This window comes from Pterocles gutturalis, unplaced genomic scaffold (assembly GCF_000699245.1).
Source record: "Pterocles gutturalis isolate BGI_N339 unplaced genomic scaffold, ASM69924v1 scaffold20005, whole genome shotgun sequence".
In the NCBI taxonomy this organism is placed as follows: domain Eukaryota; kingdom Metazoa; phylum Chordata; class Aves; order Pterocliformes; family Pteroclidae; genus Pterocles; species Pterocles gutturalis.
Genome location: NW_010143920.1, coordinates 1 through 18,204, shown reverse-complemented (window position 1 = coordinate 18,204; position 18,204 = coordinate 1). Strand labels below are relative to the sequence as shown.

Below are 18,204 nucleotides of genomic sequence, written 5' to 3'. Positions count from 1 at the left end.
CAGAAAAAAAAAAAATCCTGAGTACCAGTACTGTTAAATATTAAAAAAAATGTGAACACGAGGTTGGCCTAGCCATCGCTTAAAACTATAATTTGAAACGGCTACAGCTACACCAAAAAAGATCTACTTACCATGTACCAAGTGGGATTCTGCAGAAGTGTTTGGTGTTTTAATATATACGCCACACTCTTCTAGAATACAATTAAGAGTCAAAATTAATTCTACTGTAAGACAATGTCAAATGGCAAAATGCCTTAGTTAAACAAATAAATAATACCATATGCTGGCCTAAAGAGGGATACATATGGGTGACTTGTACTTACTACCTCAGTAACTTAAATTTAGAGGGGATACTCAAAATACAATCTCATTTAATGAGCAGAACAGCACTCCTGTACAGAAAGCCATTTCTTTTGGCACACTGATCTGCAATCCCTGCAGAGTATGCAGAGCACAACAGCTGGAGGCCTCTCTTTCTAACAGCACAGGCTCTCAGGTCAGGATCAGGGTACACCAAAGAACCAGCACTTAGTATTTCCATCTCCTTCAGGGGATGTGCTGGATTTCATGGCAGTCAACCTGCCTGTGTTATGTTTATTTGGTTTAGGATCTGTCATACCGATTAAAGATGCCTAATCCAGCACTCTGCCTCTGACAGCCCCTACTCTCCTCTCCTAACAGCACCAGAGACCATCTGACAAGAGCTGACAAGTCCCACGCTGCACTCAAAGCAACATTTTCTTGACCTTTTTATGTAGACACTGCTGTTAGTAGTAAGTTATCAAAGAGCAGTACCTCTCTGAATCACCTCAAAGCCAGTCCTTATTGTGACCAGTCTGCCATTTTTCTTACCTTGTTTGTTCTCATCACAAGGACTGTGAGTAGAAAAATGCTTGAAAGTTGTGCACTCAGCTTCACAAACTAATGTCTTCAGAAGTGGCTGAGCCTCATCTAAACCATACTGAACAGCCTCAAACAGCATTCTCCTGAGGAATCCAGTGTTAAAGAGGGATCCTGACCTATGAAATGCAAGACAAGCAAAAAGTTAAGACTTCTGAATGAAAGCAAAATAGTTGCACTAAAAATCTCTCACCAAAATTGATCAGCAACTATGACACAGAAGCACTGCATCAGGCTGTGTTCTTAACTTAGTGATATTGAAATCTCTTGTTTCCAATGACAGTAACACTGGTCTCGTGTTAAAAATCAAGATCTCAACAATGGTAATTTTATTTCCACCACTGACTTGCCCTACTACCTTGAGAAAATAATTTAACCCCCAGAAGAATGGTACTGTCACTTGTCAACTATTTTTAATACTAATTTGAAATAGTTAAAAGACTTAACAAAAGGATTTATTCTTGTTTCTCACAACAGAAAATTCTAAGGATTAATTATCAAGCAATGTATTATTTATTACCATCAGCACAAGTAAGGATTTACTAAATAAATTCTCCTCAAGTATAGAGTAATAAAGAGTTGCTTAACATTTGGCAACTTGAGGAACACATAGCCAGGTTCTCCTGTGCAGGATGTATTCCATAAGTTTCACTGAATGTGACATTTAAAGTTATGATTTATTAAGCAGTCTGAACTCTGTGAACAAAAGACAAAACTGAGCCTCCAGAGGTTCTTCCAACCTAATTATTCCAATTCAATATTGTGTTCTGTACTTACCAGAGAGGACCAAGGACTACTGCCGTCTTCCCAGGCATACTGCCATGACAATCACAAGGCAGCTGCTGATAAGGGTTTTCTACAACAGAAAAACAGGATTTAAGTTGTTTTGAAATACTCAGCAATGCCTGCTTTACTGGAGAGAGATGACATAGATATGAAGTAGTAGCTTACTCCAGGAGAGGTATTTGGAAGGGCAAGCAACAGCAGAAGCATGATACTGTTTGGTGCTTATAAGAATTTAGTGATTGATGGCTCAATCTTTAATCCTTGTTAAAACACTGAAGGAAAAAAGACCCTAAAAAGCCACATAATTCCTATGTTTCTAGGCAGACTTCAAGTACCAAGGAAATTGTTAGCCCTCCTACACTTACATACTCCAGGTTAATAGTAAAGAACAATAATTTCAGACATCAGCCCATTAGAACATACAGCCCACCCACAAGTTTTCTAAGCTATAAGTCAGCTTGCTTACAAGTAAGGCATTAAGTAAACAATTCATTTATTAATTAAGATCTCTACCATACTGCTGTACTTATCGGTTACTCATTTCTTAAAACTTACAGTCAACTTTTAGCCTAGAGGCCACCTTCACTCACCACTGAGCATTAGCTGAATTACAGGAATGGTGCGTACCTTTCCCACCACACCTGCCGAGGTATTTCCATCAGGCACGTACAGGTCCTGCCCGGGGCCAGGCAGAACACACCCTCCTCTGAAGGGCAAGTCATACTGTGCATCATCCACTGCATTTTAAGGTAACTGAAATGAACAGTGGGAAAGCAATCTGACACCAAAATCTATCAAGCTGCCACTGTGTGGAGGTACTGAATGGTGGCAAAGATTGTGCCACTCTTCACACCCTTCAAAGAAAGGACAGATCCATGGGCATGGTGGGCATTCTGGCGGCTTCAGCAGCTACAGACAGTTGGAGTATGTCCTGTCTAGAAACAGATCCAGTACATTTACAGCAAAATCCACCTAGACAACTAATCTAACCCACTACCGTAAAGGATGGTACCTTCTCCACCTCATATAATACACTTATTGTTACATTAAGGGGAATTGTTATTTTACGGAGACACAGGAATCATACCTTCTAGAAAGTACAAAGGAAAATCCATTTACCTTCTACCATATTACCCTCTTTCTGAAAAATTCTCTCTTCGCACCACTGGCAATGGATGAGGTATCTTATTTTCTTTGCTGAATCATCCGCAGGAGATGGTCCCCTTAAAACTCTGACCACTACTAGAACAAAATGTTCTAGAGCTACTGCGAATAAAACTTCAATGCCTTTGTTACAGCGAGCTGCAGCTCTACAAAGGAAAAACACAAACCCTCGTTGTACTGAAATCATCAGGCTAAGATTGCCACAGATGCCCGAACCTGCTGAAAAATTCTTGAGCTCATCCACTTCCTTGAAATAGATATTAAAGATCTGAGAAAGCGATCAGGACAAAGTTTTGTTTCTTAAGTGCACAGTTTTGTCTATGTCCTGTAGGGCTAATCAAATCTGCGTTTACTTCTTTTTATCACATCTAGAAATATCGGTCTGCCATCTGCATCACTTTTCTCTCCAAATACCTACCTATTGCCAAGATATTGCAGCAAACAATATAAACAAACTAAAAGAAAATCCAAGAAGGCAGAAATGTAGAGTGACACACATGAGGGTAAATCATCAAATGTTATTTAAATAAGGACTGTGGGAAGGGAAGTGAGCAGTTCCTGAACAGGTAAGCATTGAGAAGGAAGAAGAAATCTTTAGGGGGTTGGAGCATGTAACCCAGAACACAACTAAAACTTTTCTTGAGCAGTGTATCTGTGTCTAAGAATATTCTGCAGGGAACACCTTCACGTACGCGGGGAGACAAAGAAGCAATATCTAAACATATTCAGGTCAGTATTTTTTGCTCTGGCATTCTGAAGACCTCTGTGCACTTTATTTCACCCTGCTGTCCTTCCTGAGCAGTTGACCCATCCTCTTGCCTGTATCATTTTTAACCCTGTTAAGGACAAGGTTTTATGTCTTTATTTAACAGACTAAATTTACTGAGCATATCTATATGCAAATGACTAATTACACAAGTTAGTAATGCGATATATCTTTTTAACCTCAAGCACGACCATCTGAAGTATCAGTTTCCATTAAAGCCAGTCTAACTGTAATGCTTAGCTAGAAGCCAGTCATGCAGTTTAATTAACATTTTAGTGTCTTAACGCAGCACTAAAATGACCACAAAATTGAGGTTGCAGATAGGCAACTCTGGGTATTACTTTTTACATCACCATCCCTCCCCACCACCAAAAACCCTCCCCACCATCACAAAGCCCTACCGTATTTCTGCATTTTCACCTTGCCCAGTCATTTAGTTTAAAATTTACATTAACCCACAGCAGAACACAAAATATGAAACATTAATTTTGTATCAAGAAGACTGGCTTTCAGAAATAAGGAATTCTGGAAACTCAACATGGACAACCTACAGCAGAAGTTGAAGCTCTGTATTGCTAATACTTCTCTAATAAGTTTCTACCAGAATTTCAGGAAATTTGTTTTAGCAGTACCTTGTTACAGCAGCAACTACTATTCTGGCTGCCAGTTCCTTGTAGTACTCTGTTCTAACAATATTGCATCCGTAATGACGCAGGGCAACGTGCTGAGCCTTTGCATACAGAGAACTGATGTCAGTGGATGTCAATGAGACAATTCCAAGATTTCTCACATTTCGAAAGGCAGAATCCAGATAATTCACAGAAGTTCCGAAGGGGTCCAAATGGCTGAAAAGAAAGGAAGTCCCTCTGAGTATCTACAGGTGCTCAGCAGTTTAGCTTTAAACTGAGGAAAACACCATTTTATGATCTTTGTCTATGGTCATATTTAAAAGAAGAGGAAACGGGACTAAAATTTACAGCATACCTCTCATGAATTTCTCTGGAATACTTAACTGTCAAATTGTAAGAGCCAGGGAAGCACTGTGCTGGAAAATACACACCACCACAAAGCCAGCAAGTCTTTTTTCACATCCTGACCCACTGACTAATTCAAGTTAGAAGAATATTGGCCTGAAAAAAATGGGCAGTTTCCAAAACCAAAAGCACCTTCAAATGTATGCATGCCAGTTTATGTACTAAATAATTAGACTAATTTTCAGCCTGAATACCTGCTGCTTAATCAGCTTAGTTCTGGGTATTTATCGATTAAAAAAAAAAAATAAAAATCCAATCACTTATTTTGACATTGGAGTGAGTCCAGAGGAGGCCATCAAGATGGTCAGAGGGCTGGAGCACCTCCCATATGAGGGCAGGCTGAGAGAGTTGGGGTTGTTCAGCCTGGAGAAGAGAAGGCTCTGGGGACACCTTACAGCACTTTCCAGTGCTGAAAGGGGGATACAGGATAGATGGGGAGGGACTCTTGATCAGGGGGTGTAAGGAGGACAAGGGGTAACGGTTTTAAGCTGAAAGAGGGGAGATTTAGATTAGCTATTAGGAAGAAATGTTTCCCTGTGCGGGGGGTGAGGCAGTGGCCCAGGTTGCCCAGAGAAGCTGTGGATGCCCCATCCCTGGAGGGGTTCAAGGCCAGGCTGGATGAGGCTTTGAGCAACCTGGGCTAGTGGGAGGTGTCCCAGCCCATGGCAGGGGGCGGGTGGGACTCGATGATCTTTAAGGGCCCTTCCAACCCAAACCATTCTGTGGCTCTATGATTCTGTGTCTGTATAGGTTTTGAATGTATGAATCTATAAAGCCAACTTGGAAGAATTAGCCTACTTTAATTGAAAATTAATATGCTGCAAAATGGATTAAAACAGGAGATGCAATAAAGTCCTACAAAATGACATGCAAAGGTAGGGATTTTAAACTAATCAAAAGTTTTAAGAAAAAAAAAGGACTAATTTGACATTTCTCTTTATCAAACAGACAATGAAGTTTAAAAAAAAAAGTTTAGATTAAGACTTTGGTATACATTTATAGTCCACTCTGGATGTCAGAAGGACTTAATACGTTTCCAGCAATTTCTAAAACATTTAAGATTAAAATTCTGTTCCTACATGATTTCTGGGACAACAGAATTACATTTTAAATACCAAGCGACTGTTGGTTGATTCTTTTATTCCAGCTTCCCTAAATAATCATAGTCTGGGAGATGGGGTGGGGTGTGTCATTACAAAACCAGAAAATTATTACCAGAAACATTCAACACTTACATAAAATCAAATGATCTCAAATGCATTATAACATTGGCATCCATTTTTGTCACCTCAATGGTGTCAGTATTTTCTTCTCCATCTCCCATAGCTTCATCATTGTCTTCTTCCTTAGTGTTCAGTTTCACCTTCATTTTGTTTAACTGGCAGTTTTCCTGAATCATTGTCACAGAATTTTCATTACAATCATTAATTGTAACTTTCACAGAACTTCTGAGATGCTTTGCCCATTGTAATCCCATTATACCTAAGGAAAGACAGAATTGTAACTCCGTGACAGAATAAGGAATTGGTTTCTGGGTTCCTGAACTTGGTAAGAAAAAAAGTTAATCCTTTTTATAATACAGAAGTGCATGTGATGCAAATTTTGTCATGTTCCTGCAAAAATGTCTTGGTGACCTTCTGCCTCAGCACAGCGTGACAATGGGGTATGTAAAGGGACAGACTATTTGTCACTTTCTTATATGATAACTGGAGCTATAGACCGAAAGATCTGTGATTTTTGCAGCAAGCTGGACCCACAGAAAGCAGGAAAGCCCTTCAGCTTGTTTAACACTCCAGTGTGGCAGACAGACTCCTGTGACAGACCACCGTAGAACACAAACATGAGGATAGGTAACGGTGAAGATCTTTAGGCTGCCTCCAAGTGTCTATTGCTGACTTAAGAAGCAAAGTCTGTGATTAAATTGTAGACGTGCAGGACACAACACACTTGTGAAGTCTGGCCTAGTTCAGAACAGTGATAAATTAATTATCAAGATCTTTTATGCAAAATACTGAGCAGTTACTGCTGTTTCCAACTATGAACTTAAGTTTACAGAATAATGAGCCTGCAATCCAGATCTCTGCACATTTTTGTTCCAGATGGTTAACAGACACTGATATGACTACTTTACGTTCAGTTCAAGTTCAAAATTTTTGTAATCAATTAAGTGAGAATTCTGATAAAGAAGCTCAAATTCATCACCATTTTTAAACTACAGGTTGATTTTACAGCCAACTTCCAGAGCCACAGAGTCACAAAAGATCTGTGACCTTGGACCCAAGTTTAGGAATATGCCGTTTCATGGACATGAAGGCAACTGATTTTAAGGACACCAACTTTGATTTAATATTATTTACAGTCTTTTTAAAAGACCTAATACCAGGCTCTTGATGGCTGAGTTTTTTGTATGGAAGCCAATGACTGCCTGCCTAAGGAAGAAAATTACTGTGTACCTCACGTTATTTTTGAATACACGATGTCCGTTACTACTGATACCTGCAGCCTCATACTATTGGATATTAGCCAAAATGTTAAAGAAATTTACTTTACCAGTGGCACCAAAAGCGTCCAAACATTCTATCGGTTTACGTTCCTCAGCTAGAACAGCTAGCGCGCAGAATATCAATTGCCTTGAAAATAAAAAAGAAAGGTCATTGTAAATTGAGAAAATATTTTTCCTTCCTTTTCCTTATTTTTTTCCCTTGAATATAATACTAGAACATTTAAGCTAAACTCTGCCTTTCACAGAGAAGAACTGTAAATCAAAACCTCAACTACCCTTGAAAGTTTCATTCTAAAGCAGGATATTCATAAGGTGTCCTGGGTTAAGCTGAGACAGAGTTCAACTTTCTTCATAATAGCACGCAAGAGGCTGTGTTTTGGATTTGTGCTAAGAAAAAAGCTGATAAAAAGTGATGTTTATAGTTGTTGACAGGATATTCAAGGTCTTTGAGCTTCTCTGCTGTCCACAAACAGGAGAAGCTGGGAGGGAGCACAGCCCCAGTTACTAGCCCAGGATTTGATCTTAGGTTCCAGACTGAGACCCAAAGTGGCCAATAATCTATTCCATATCATACACATCATGCCCAGTATACAGTTGAGGACCCTCCAGAAGCTCATCCCTTCTTGTTCCGGATCGCTTCTGCTCTGGGTCATCTCGCTCCAGTTGGTCCCTCTCCCAAGGCCTTCTCCCCCCCGCACGCCTCGGTCAGCTCTCTGCCTGGGATGCTCAGACTGTTATCCCTGTTCCTTGAGTGTAGTTTTGGGACTCTCCCTGCTCTGGGATCATTAGCTGGGAACAGGTTGAGCCTTGGTCATCGGGTGGGGGGGCAGTATCACTGTGTATCACTCATTTGTATATTTGAATATACTATTACGTCCAATATTATTGTAGTTTAGTTATTAAACTGTTCTTATCTCAGCCCCCGAGTCCTTTTTTTCCCTTTATCCCTTTAATTCTCTCCCCCATCCCCGGGAGAGGGGAGGGTGAGCAAACGGGTTGTGTGGGGCTGGCTCCCAGCCAAGGGCAAACTCGTCACATAAGGTAAGATCCTGAATCAACTTACTCCAAACTGGAAAAAGTGCCTAGCACTCAAAAGTAAATAGCGTTTTTCTTACTTTCCCAGCACATTCTGATACTACCCTACTAATGGCTTGGTGTTTAAAAAGATGTCAGAAATTACTGTAAAGCAATGAAATTCCACTGCATTGAGGAACAGGCCTTGCTTGTTCTTTCAGACATAGCCATAAGCGTAGTTGCCATGGCCTTCTTCAGAGGCATGCCTTAATATTTGAGCTTGGCTATGTCTGTGAACACTAACAGCACTGACAACATGAGAGGCCAACACAGCCTGAAGCCCAGTCCCAAGGCACTGGTGTCAATGCTCGCACCCTTCAGTTGTGGTACAGACACCATTTATGACTCTCCTTAAAAAAAGACAATGTTTCTTCCTTTGTCTTTTTTAACGCAAATCATGAGAAGACATTTGAAAGAATCTAACTACCAAGAGAAAAAGGCCCAGAATATGAAAACTGTAAATTATAGATATGCTGCTGTTGAGCTAGAGGAGAGAGAGCAGTGAGTATCCATGGTATCTTGTGGAGATTCACAGAAAAACATCTTAGGTGTATACCATGAAGGTAGTTTTCAAGCATGCTCTTCTTTTCAAATCCTATTCTTTTCTACTCATTACATAAAAATACCTAATTGCTTCAGAAATTACAATATTTCCCACACAGTGTTATTGGGTTTCAAAAAATTGTCAAGAGTTTTCTGATAGAAAACTTCCCAAATTACCAGAAATTATCCAAGCAGATAAATTAAAAACACCTCTAAACACAATTCTTATCCCAGGAACCGTATCTTATTCCTCACCAATGCTATTTCTCCTGCTCTTTGAAGAAAAGTTTCACAGGGTTTGCTTTTCAAAATGCACGAGTATTTTTCATTACAAACTCCCCACCCCTATGGGACATCCTCCCACCCCCTGTTCTCCTACCTGTTGAGTTTCATTTTAGGATTAAAATAGGAATCTGTTTTCTGAGGTGTGGAGTAGTTGGGAAGAACCTTCACATCTGTGGCTGACTCCTTCAGCACTTCATGAGAAGACTTGGGAGGAGGAACTAAAAGAAAGTAATTGTGGAGGAAGGAAAGAGGCAGCGAGAATTGAAATTAATATTAGCACATTTTATAAATTAAATTGCAAATTTACTCCCATATAGCCAGAAGTCATGGATCAGTTAACAAGTACGGGGAGGGAAAAAAGCAGGCAACAATTTATCTTCTAGTCCTGAGAATGGCAAATAAGGATCAAGCTCTACCACAATTTTCTTCCCATACACATCAGATTTGTTTCTCAGTTGGGCTCCTATGTATCCACTCAAATTTAGGAAAGCAAGCCCCTGAGCCTGAGGCTTAGCACATCTGTTTTGCATGTTCAAACATAACACATTGCTAATTAATTAAAACCCTATTAACATAGTCCTGAATGTATATCTATGAACTGCAAATATCCCTCAAAATCCTTGATCTAATCTCTGTTAAATTATCAAACAACTTCACGAAATGTGTACAGACAACACAAGCATAGGGACAATTTGAGCTCTTAAGCTTTGTATAAAATAGTCTGTGGCAAAATAAGCTTTCTGATTTGACAGCTGTAAACACATCCTGTCATTCCTCTGAGCAATTTATCCCCAGTCTAACAGCAGCAAAATTTACCCAGGAATGACCAGGAAAAATTTGTTAGCTATCATCTAGATATCATTCAGTGCTCAGCCTGCCTCTCTCTCAGTGCTTTCAAACACACAGATTGTCTATCTGTGAACTGCTCTACCACGTGCTCCACAGTCATAGCCCCCAAGTGCTGCTGAAGCACCTGCAAAGCATGAAATCTCTGACCTCTGAATTCTTCCTCTCCCCGTGAGGAAAAATAGCCACATGCATTTTGTTAAAAAAATGTCAAATGGGCCACTATTTACTAACAGCTCTGAAGGGAACCATACAGAGATATTTCACAAAACAAACTCTATTTAAGTGAAAAGCATGGAATGTGGTACGGATGGTACTACTCTCGCTTCTCAGACATGTAAACTGATGCCCAGACACAAAACTGCTACTCCTAAACCACATATTGGTACCAGAAATAAGTGTGAACTTCATAGCTTGCAGATCTTTACTATATTATGTTTAGATAACATCCATACATCTACACAGAGACACAGAAATCAGACTAATTTTCAACAGTTAACAGTCCAGGCTGTAGCAAAAAATTCTTAATTTTTACACAACAGCTAATCAATTATGTGTTTTTCACTTAACAGCTGTAGAGAACAGACAACTTGCAAAAATAAAGGAAATAAAAGCAAAGGATTTTTATATTGCAGAAAGACGTACCGTAGACTGTTTTACAAAGAAAGACAGTGAAATATAGAGGCATGAAATCCTCTACAGAGATTTTGTTTTATGGATGCCATGTCCCCCCTTCTTTTGGAGACACAGAAACCTGTATTTACAAGATTAAACTCACTGTGAAGGGTTTACTGTTTTTCAGTAAGCACAGAGTAGTCAATGCAGAGACTAAATCACAACACTACTAAATAGTTGAGGAGAAAAAAAATTCAGAAATAATAAGAGCAGATTTCTCACTAGTAAACCTAAAATCTGTTTCAGAATTTTTCTCATGTCTCTCACCCACATATCATAGTTATTCCATATGCTACGTAGTATAAAAAGATCGAACGTTTTATGTAAGTAAGCACCTACCTGTAATAAACCTTGATTCAGTTTCTCCTTTATTCACATGACGATTAATATGACCTATCATGTCAGTTCTTCGTGTGATAGTTGCTGAACAGATGATACAATGGTAATGGGCTCCCATCTTTGAAAATGTCTGTAAAATAAAATATGTGCAGTTTCAGAATGCATCAACATGGTTAAAGTAGAACTATACCTGAACACAGGCAGATGAAGAAGTCATCTGTCTCTTACCTTTATTGAACACAAAATATTTTGAACCTACAACCACAGAGACTGTAAATAATCATAGCCCCAGAGTCAGCACAGCACTGCTACCCTGCCACAGCCCCACAACCAAACTCTGCCAATGCTCCTATAGTCAGCACCCAGAGGGAACTGAGAAGCATCCACTGCCTGTGCTAACGAACTGAACCCTTCATCTCTGCCACACAAAGCTGCTCTTTACTCCCAACTGTTACAGTGTTTTACATAATCTAGGCAGCTACCCACCAAAATAAGAGAGAGATACAACTATATTCAGCTACCCAAGGGTTATATCAGATTCTTCTATTCTGGACCAATAAGCTTTTGGTAGCCCACACTGGATAGCAAGACACATTGTGAGACTAAGTAGATTGTAAAAATTCCCCAAACCACCCATTTCCCCCACTTTGTAGAGTAACAAATATCTCTGTGATTCAGCGTTTTCACCTGGTCTCCGACGACATTTGGTTTCACTTGACGACAAGGTAAGTGGCAGATGCACATTCTGTACCCTGGAAAACAAATTCTTGTCACATCACAGTAGAGTAAGCAAACAGAATGCATACGTCCTATACCACAGACTCTGATTCAAAACATTCTTTACTTTTAGGGCATGGTCTCATTTAAGATTCCTAAGTATTGCCACAAGACAGCAGCAAGAGAAAATTACCAATCATATGATAAACTCACCTTCCACACAGAGAAATTTATCAGCTAATTATACATTACAAATTTTTAAAATCCAAAAAAACTACATACAGGCAATTAATTTTAATAAGTCTGTTAACATCCTACAAAGCTGCAGTGAGTCTTCAGGCTATATGGTATACAACTTTCAGAAGTACTTGTGAGTATTTTACAGAAGTATTGTTACCTGGCTAAAGGACTTGGGTGAAGACTCCTATAAAACATATGTTCCACGGTTTAAAGAAAAAAAAAAACCAAACAACAAAACAAGGACGACATCTGCTAGTACATGAAAAACTGAACTCCAGACAGATAATTTACTCATACATCTAGATCTTTAAAAACACTGCTCACTTTCTTTACCTTCTTAAAATTATTTTTGTATTTTTCATGCCAATAAATTCTTTTTTTTTAAATGAGAAAATGCACATCTGTAACTATTTTGGCATGCAGAATAATACAGAGCTATTTTACATTTACACTTTGCATCCCAGGTTAAAAGTAGTTATGTCAAAACATGGTTCTAACTCAGAGCTGTTAACAAGACGGTTAAGTCAAGAGGAATTTAAAAAGATGAACCACAGCACAATGTCCTATATGCCCACAATTTCTTCTAGTTATTTACTATTCAAATACGATTGCCATTACCTTCAAATTCAACAGAAACTTTCCAATGCAAATTCTGAAGGTGACGATGGAGTTTATGACTATAGCAAGCTCTGAACTTATCCTCAGGACACAGTGGACAAGGCTTCTTTTCATCTGAAAGTACCAATAAAGAAGTAGCAGGAGAAACATATGAAATGCACTTACCATGCACCTTAATAGAGATGCATGCTAAGAGAAAAAAGAACGAAGGTACTATCAACAGGAGCTGACAACAAAAGATTAATTCTCCAGGGTATACTCTATTTCAGGCATACACAAACTCCAAATTTATGAATTGCCTCTTTCTAGTCCACAGAATATAGACAAGAACAACAATTACTTTAAACATCATTAACTTCTACAACTTTGTTTTCTAGTATTTTTCACTCCAGCAACACGAGGCTTATCCTACTTCTGAAGAGTACTGCAGACTAACAGAATTTTACAGGTGAAGTTTAGATACTTGCAATGTTTCAAAAAAACTGCAACTGAAGAGGTTAGAACAAGACTCTGTCTTTCCTTCTCCTGAATCTTTTAGATAAAACAAGCACTTGCCATTTTTTTAAGCCACAAAAAAGATAATGTACTCTATCTTAAAACTAGTTTTCTTCTTGGAAATCCTGCGTAAGGGACAAAAAAGCAAAGGCAAGATTATCTTGACATCAAAGGTGTTGAAGTACTAACCTGAATAAAAACTAGCTATTGGGAGACGTGCTGTAGAGCTGTACATAGGAATTATGTATCAGAGCGTGCACACATCTGCTGCTGGGTCTTAAGAATGTCAAACTAACTCTCATGCAGAATCTAGCAGAAAAGCTTGTACGTGTTTGAATAGTACTTGATGAATACTGAAACATGCCACACAACATGGGCATCTATAATAATAATTACTTATCTTAGGCTTGCACAACAGGAAAATTCCTTTTTTAGGAGTTTTTATGAGTGGATTACTATGCCCATGCAGAGTTCCACGCCGCTGAAGCCAACAGAGGCAGCCTACAGCTCACCAAACAAATCACCAGTGTTCTCTACTGTTGATAAGCCTCTTTTATTGACTTATGATTTACTGAGTATCAAATACACAAGGTGATGGCAATAAATACAAGTTAGTCCATTAACACACATGGCAGAAGAATGCTACATCCATGGCAGAAGAAAAAAATTACTATTGAGAACAGGCAAGGGAATAATAAGTTGCTTATTACTACCATGGATTTACATATAACTTGGCTCAGGAACAGCCAAGAGTACCAGACTTATGAGATACTTACGATCTATCTCCTCATTAAAAATGGAACAAACCCTCTATAGATGTTTCTGGCATACTTGTTACTAAAATTAAGCAGACACGGAGGTAGGCTATTATTTCCATCACTGGCCACTCTAAAAGGTGATGAAGGCGCAAGAGCCGTATGATGCAGAACCTACGTGCACCCTGATGTTTTTCTTCATCTGTGAATAAAAACTAGTCCAGTTGCAAGGGCTGCCACTGCCAGTGATAAATCCATACATGTAATCAGAGAAAAACTAGAAGTTGTAAGAAAAACACTTCACAGTCTTAAGCAATCCTCCAATATACATCTGGATCAGAAATGAATAGAGTGGGAAAAAAAAAGCTAAACATCCAAAACAGAACACATATTTATTTAAACTGACATTTAAACAATTAGATTCCCCATTATCACGGCACTTGAAGTAAAATTAAAATTAGACTAAGCTGCTAATGTATAGCTAGAATTAACATTTTGCTGATCCATGCACACTGCCAGCATTAGAAATGCTACAATGCAGAGGAAAAAAAATAGAAAAGAATTATTAAGGTCTTAAATTTACTGAAAGAAGTACCAAAATTTGATAAGCAAGGGAACAAATCATCAAGCTATTCTTTTATGAAACTCCTAGTCTTTAGGCATTGTAAATACATGTAGTGTGTTAAAAACTAAGAAAAAATGTAAATACCTGTAACAAGAAGATCTGTGTTCTGGGATACTGCCACTGTAAACTCACCTTCTTTCAGGTCAGCTAGTTTCTCTAGATCAGCAAGGTGTCTTTGAATGGAAATATGTTTCTCTAAAAAGCAAAGATATTTAGAAGTTAAACATTCTTAGTTAAAAAAATATGTTTAGTTTACTGCTATTTTTCTATGCATCATTTCCAATTTAACACGTCTATAGGAATCACTGGAATACTTGTTTGCACCCTTTAACTTCCATGGTAGAAGAAATGACTGCAAAATGAATCCCCAGACTGGCTCTTAAACAAGATCCATCTATTTTGACTTGCTTTCTAATGCTGACATACATGAAAATCCTCAAATTGGAAAGACCTTCATTTTGAAAAACAAGCTGAACAGATCAAGTCACATTCCATTTACTCCTGATTTCACTGCTCAGCACCGTTAGTGAATGCAAATCATGCACAAAGCAGTATACAAACATCCTAGGAACTGTCTGGCAAAACTAAAATATCAGCTAGAAGTGGAACAATTGCAAGTAACAATTATTCACTGTGCAGCCAGGCTACATTAAGTCTACCACTCCCCACACTTAGGAGGCTGTTCAACCTTTAAATTTACGTCCTGATTTTTCAACTTATTGGTCAGTGGGAACAGCGGAGAATTTGCTAAAAAAGAGAGAATTAGCTTATGCAATAAATCAGCTTTATTGGTTTCAGCACACAGAACATCTTAGTTTACAGTAATACTGATTCTGTAGCAATTTTAAATCTTTACTATGTTTTTACAAGATTAGTCATGTAGAACAGAGACAGAAATTGATCAATGTGCTCAAGATACAGAGGCGAGTTTTAAAACTACAGTTAAAAGCAATTCCTAGCTTTTAATTTCTGCACTTAGATGCAATAGATTTTCTCCGCTCTCTGTGGTGCTTTTAGCATCAAGAGCCTGATGTAGATCATACCTCATCTAACCTTCACTTGTCTTCCGTCAGTGTGTATGCGTGAATTTCTGCAGCGATTTCTAGAAATGTTAATAAGGGGAAAATTACATCTAATTTGAAGGAGATTTACAACACCTTTGGAAAATATTTTATTCAGACGCATGGGAAGAAGTACTCCTATCTATCAGAAGTATGGGAAATGAGATTTCACATGTTCCCTTCACCTTTATTCCTCACTAGTTCTAACTTTTCTCCTCCTTTCCTCAAGCGCACAACACAAATACTCATAGAGATTATTAGCAAACCTCTTGGATAATCAGATGATACATCCAAAATGTTGCTGTCAGATTCCCTTGTAGATTCTTCCTCTGTTCCTTTTTCTTCAGTTTCCAATTCTGACTCAGTGATTTTCACATCCAGGTTGTTGGTTTTCACTTTTCCAGAGACAACCACGCCATCTTAACAAAATCAAACAAAAACACAGTAAAAATGCTGTTGATATAACTGAATTGTACAAATATGTTCATTTATTTCCAATAATTTGGTGGTTCTAACAGGCAAAAATGACTACAAGTGTGAAGGAGAAAAAAAATATAGAAATATGCTGGAGAATAAAATGAGATTGTCATTCATTCTTGGAAACCACTGTGGAATAATGCCATCCTGGACAGACAAAACTATTCGCCCATCTGTATCATCAGATCTTTAAAGTTAACAAAATAATATTTACCCTTTTCTGGCAAAATGCACTGCTAGCAAGACAAAGCAGGCAAGGATGAGATCCAAATACTCATAAAACAGAAGTTTAGAACAGTCTATGACTAGTTGAACAATCTGAAAAAAGGAGGGTAGTGAGGAAAGAATTTGCTATCATCAGGGGTGACACTGAGGTAAGTGCTGGTGCAGCATTTGCAAATGAATGACTTCTCTGGGGTAGCAGAGAGATGGGCCTACTGAAGAATTTCAAAAGGACTGGCTGAGTAACTGGGCAATAAAATGACAAAAAACAGTCAAGTGGCAGACTGGGGGAAAAAGCCTAATTCTGATTTCACATATGAATGGATGTACTCCATGCTGAGTATCACCAGTCAGGACTATCACCTTGGGATTTGAAAATAGTTTTGATGAAAGCAAGAGGTATAAATCCTCAGAAGCAGTGGGCCCCTCTCCCCATCAACGGACATTAGGAAGCACTAGGAAAGGATGCAGAAAGCCCCACTTGTGGGATTGCCGCTGATCCCCCAAGCTTCGAAGGGACAAGCAGAACTAAGAAAGATTCAAAAAAGGGTAACAAGAAATAACAAAGCTATTGCATTACTTCTTAGCTACTGAGTAGCAAAAGAGCAGTCTGGATACGACAGGTGTCTAAAAAATCATGAGATGCAGAGAGAGCACAGAAGGCAACCACTCACTGTCTATTCCAGCACAAAAACTGGGATGCACCAAATGGAGGTATCCACTGGAAATTCAGAGCAGAATAATGTGCTCCTACTGTTAGCGCTGTGGACCTCCTTGCCGCAGGCTGCTGTGGATGCTGCTAGTCTACATGTGCCAAAGCGAGAATACTATGGAAGAGAAATCCACTCTGGGATTTTAAACATGAAAACACAGCCTTTGGCTCAAGAAAATAGGGAGCAACAAACTGTTTTGTGTTTGAAGATATTTCTGGAGAATGCATTAATGTATTGTTGCTCTTCTTCCCTAGCCATCTCCTCCTAGCCGCTACTAAAAAGAGAGTAAGGGCTGGAAGGATCTTACAGCAGTTCTTACGATTCCTCCGGGATTTTTTGTTTGTTTGCTTTTAAATATTGCCTTGGGATACAAATTTTTGGTATTATTAAAAAAAGAACACAGAAGCAGAAAGAGGAAGTGGAAGGAATACCTTAAGACAGAGGTTAGAGAAATTGTTCAAAAGACAAAAGCGCAGAGTAAGATTACTCTACCTACCTGAAGATATATCAAGACCAGCACTGCTACTCAGAAAGCATTGCTGCATTTCTCCCAGATCTGTTTTTAAGCTGACAACTCACCTGAGACAGACTTATATTTCCTGCCTAATTCTCAAATAAAAAGTTGCAAGATGCCTGGTGAACGTTTCTACATGCTTTATTAATAGAAGGCCAAGAAGGAAATGAAGAAGTTAAAAGGATTTTTGGTAAGAAATCCTTAAGAAGAACAATGATTGATTACAACTACACGTGCTCTGAGAAAGCTGATAACAGCGTTACAAGAGAGCATAGCAGTGACCCAAGTCCACCAGCTGGACTGTCCACATCTTCAGAGCGGGGTAAAATGCCTGAAAAAAAAACAGTGTGTGTATATGTACATATGGTTTGTACATACATCTACACGAAGAGAGGAAAACTTCCACACTAAAACGTTAAGGCAGGTTGTTACCAAAGCAAGACTGCAGGATTTTTTAAAACGCCCATGAGGAATCACGGATTATGCACAAACATAATAACGCTTCAAAGAGCCTAAATTACTTTTTTTTTTTTTTTTGTTAAATAAGAAGAGTCAGTTCACTTCAATTCACTCCAGCTCACAGGTAGTTCGCTACTGCAAGACTCCAGCAGCAAATGGCTGGTATCAACGCCACATTTGGCGCGGCTGGAAAACTGGCACAACCAGTTTAAACCCACCCGCCAGAAAACTCTGAGGAAAAAACGCTGATGGGCCACAGCAGGGATGGCACCCAGCAGCCCCCTCGCTTCCAGCAGGCCCCGCTTTGTGACGAGACCTCGTGGGCCACGGTTTGAAATCATAAAAGACCAACTGCAACAACAAATAAAAATCTGAGTAGAGCTGGAGGAAGAA

The 18,204-nt window shown here is 38.9% G+C and overlaps 1 protein-coding gene across 1 annotated transcript in view; it reads right to left on the bottom strand.

Annotated features, from left to right (window-relative positions):
* TRMT1L (tRNA methyltransferase 1 homolog (S. cerevisiae)-like) overlaps positions 1-15,819 on the bottom strand; it is a 16,677-nt gene extending 858 nt beyond the window's left edge. The window contains exons 1-13 of the mRNA XM_010084946.1: positions 15,693-15,819; positions 14,450-14,560; positions 12,491-12,604; positions 11,603-11,667; positions 10,916-11,045; positions 9,150-9,273; positions 7,201-7,280; positions 5,886-6,132; positions 4,249-4,461; positions 2,806-2,996; positions 1,678-1,756; positions 853-1,019; positions 132-191 (exon numbers count right to left, since the gene is read on the bottom strand). Of these exons, the coding sequence (XP_010083248.1) occupies positions 132-191; positions 853-1,019; positions 1,678-1,756; positions 2,806-2,996; positions 4,249-4,461; positions 5,886-6,132; positions 7,201-7,280; positions 9,150-9,273; positions 10,916-11,045; positions 11,603-11,659 (1,348 nt within the window). The 5' untranslated portion in view covers positions 11,660-11,667; positions 12,491-12,604; positions 14,450-14,560; positions 15,693-15,819. The remainder of the gene's footprint in view (positions 1-131; positions 192-852; positions 1,020-1,677; positions 1,757-2,805; positions 2,997-4,248; positions 4,462-5,885; positions 6,133-7,200; positions 7,281-9,149; positions 9,274-10,915; positions 11,046-11,602; positions 11,668-12,490; positions 12,605-14,449; positions 14,561-15,692) is intronic.
* Positions 15,820-18,204: the final 2,385 nt, after the last annotated feature.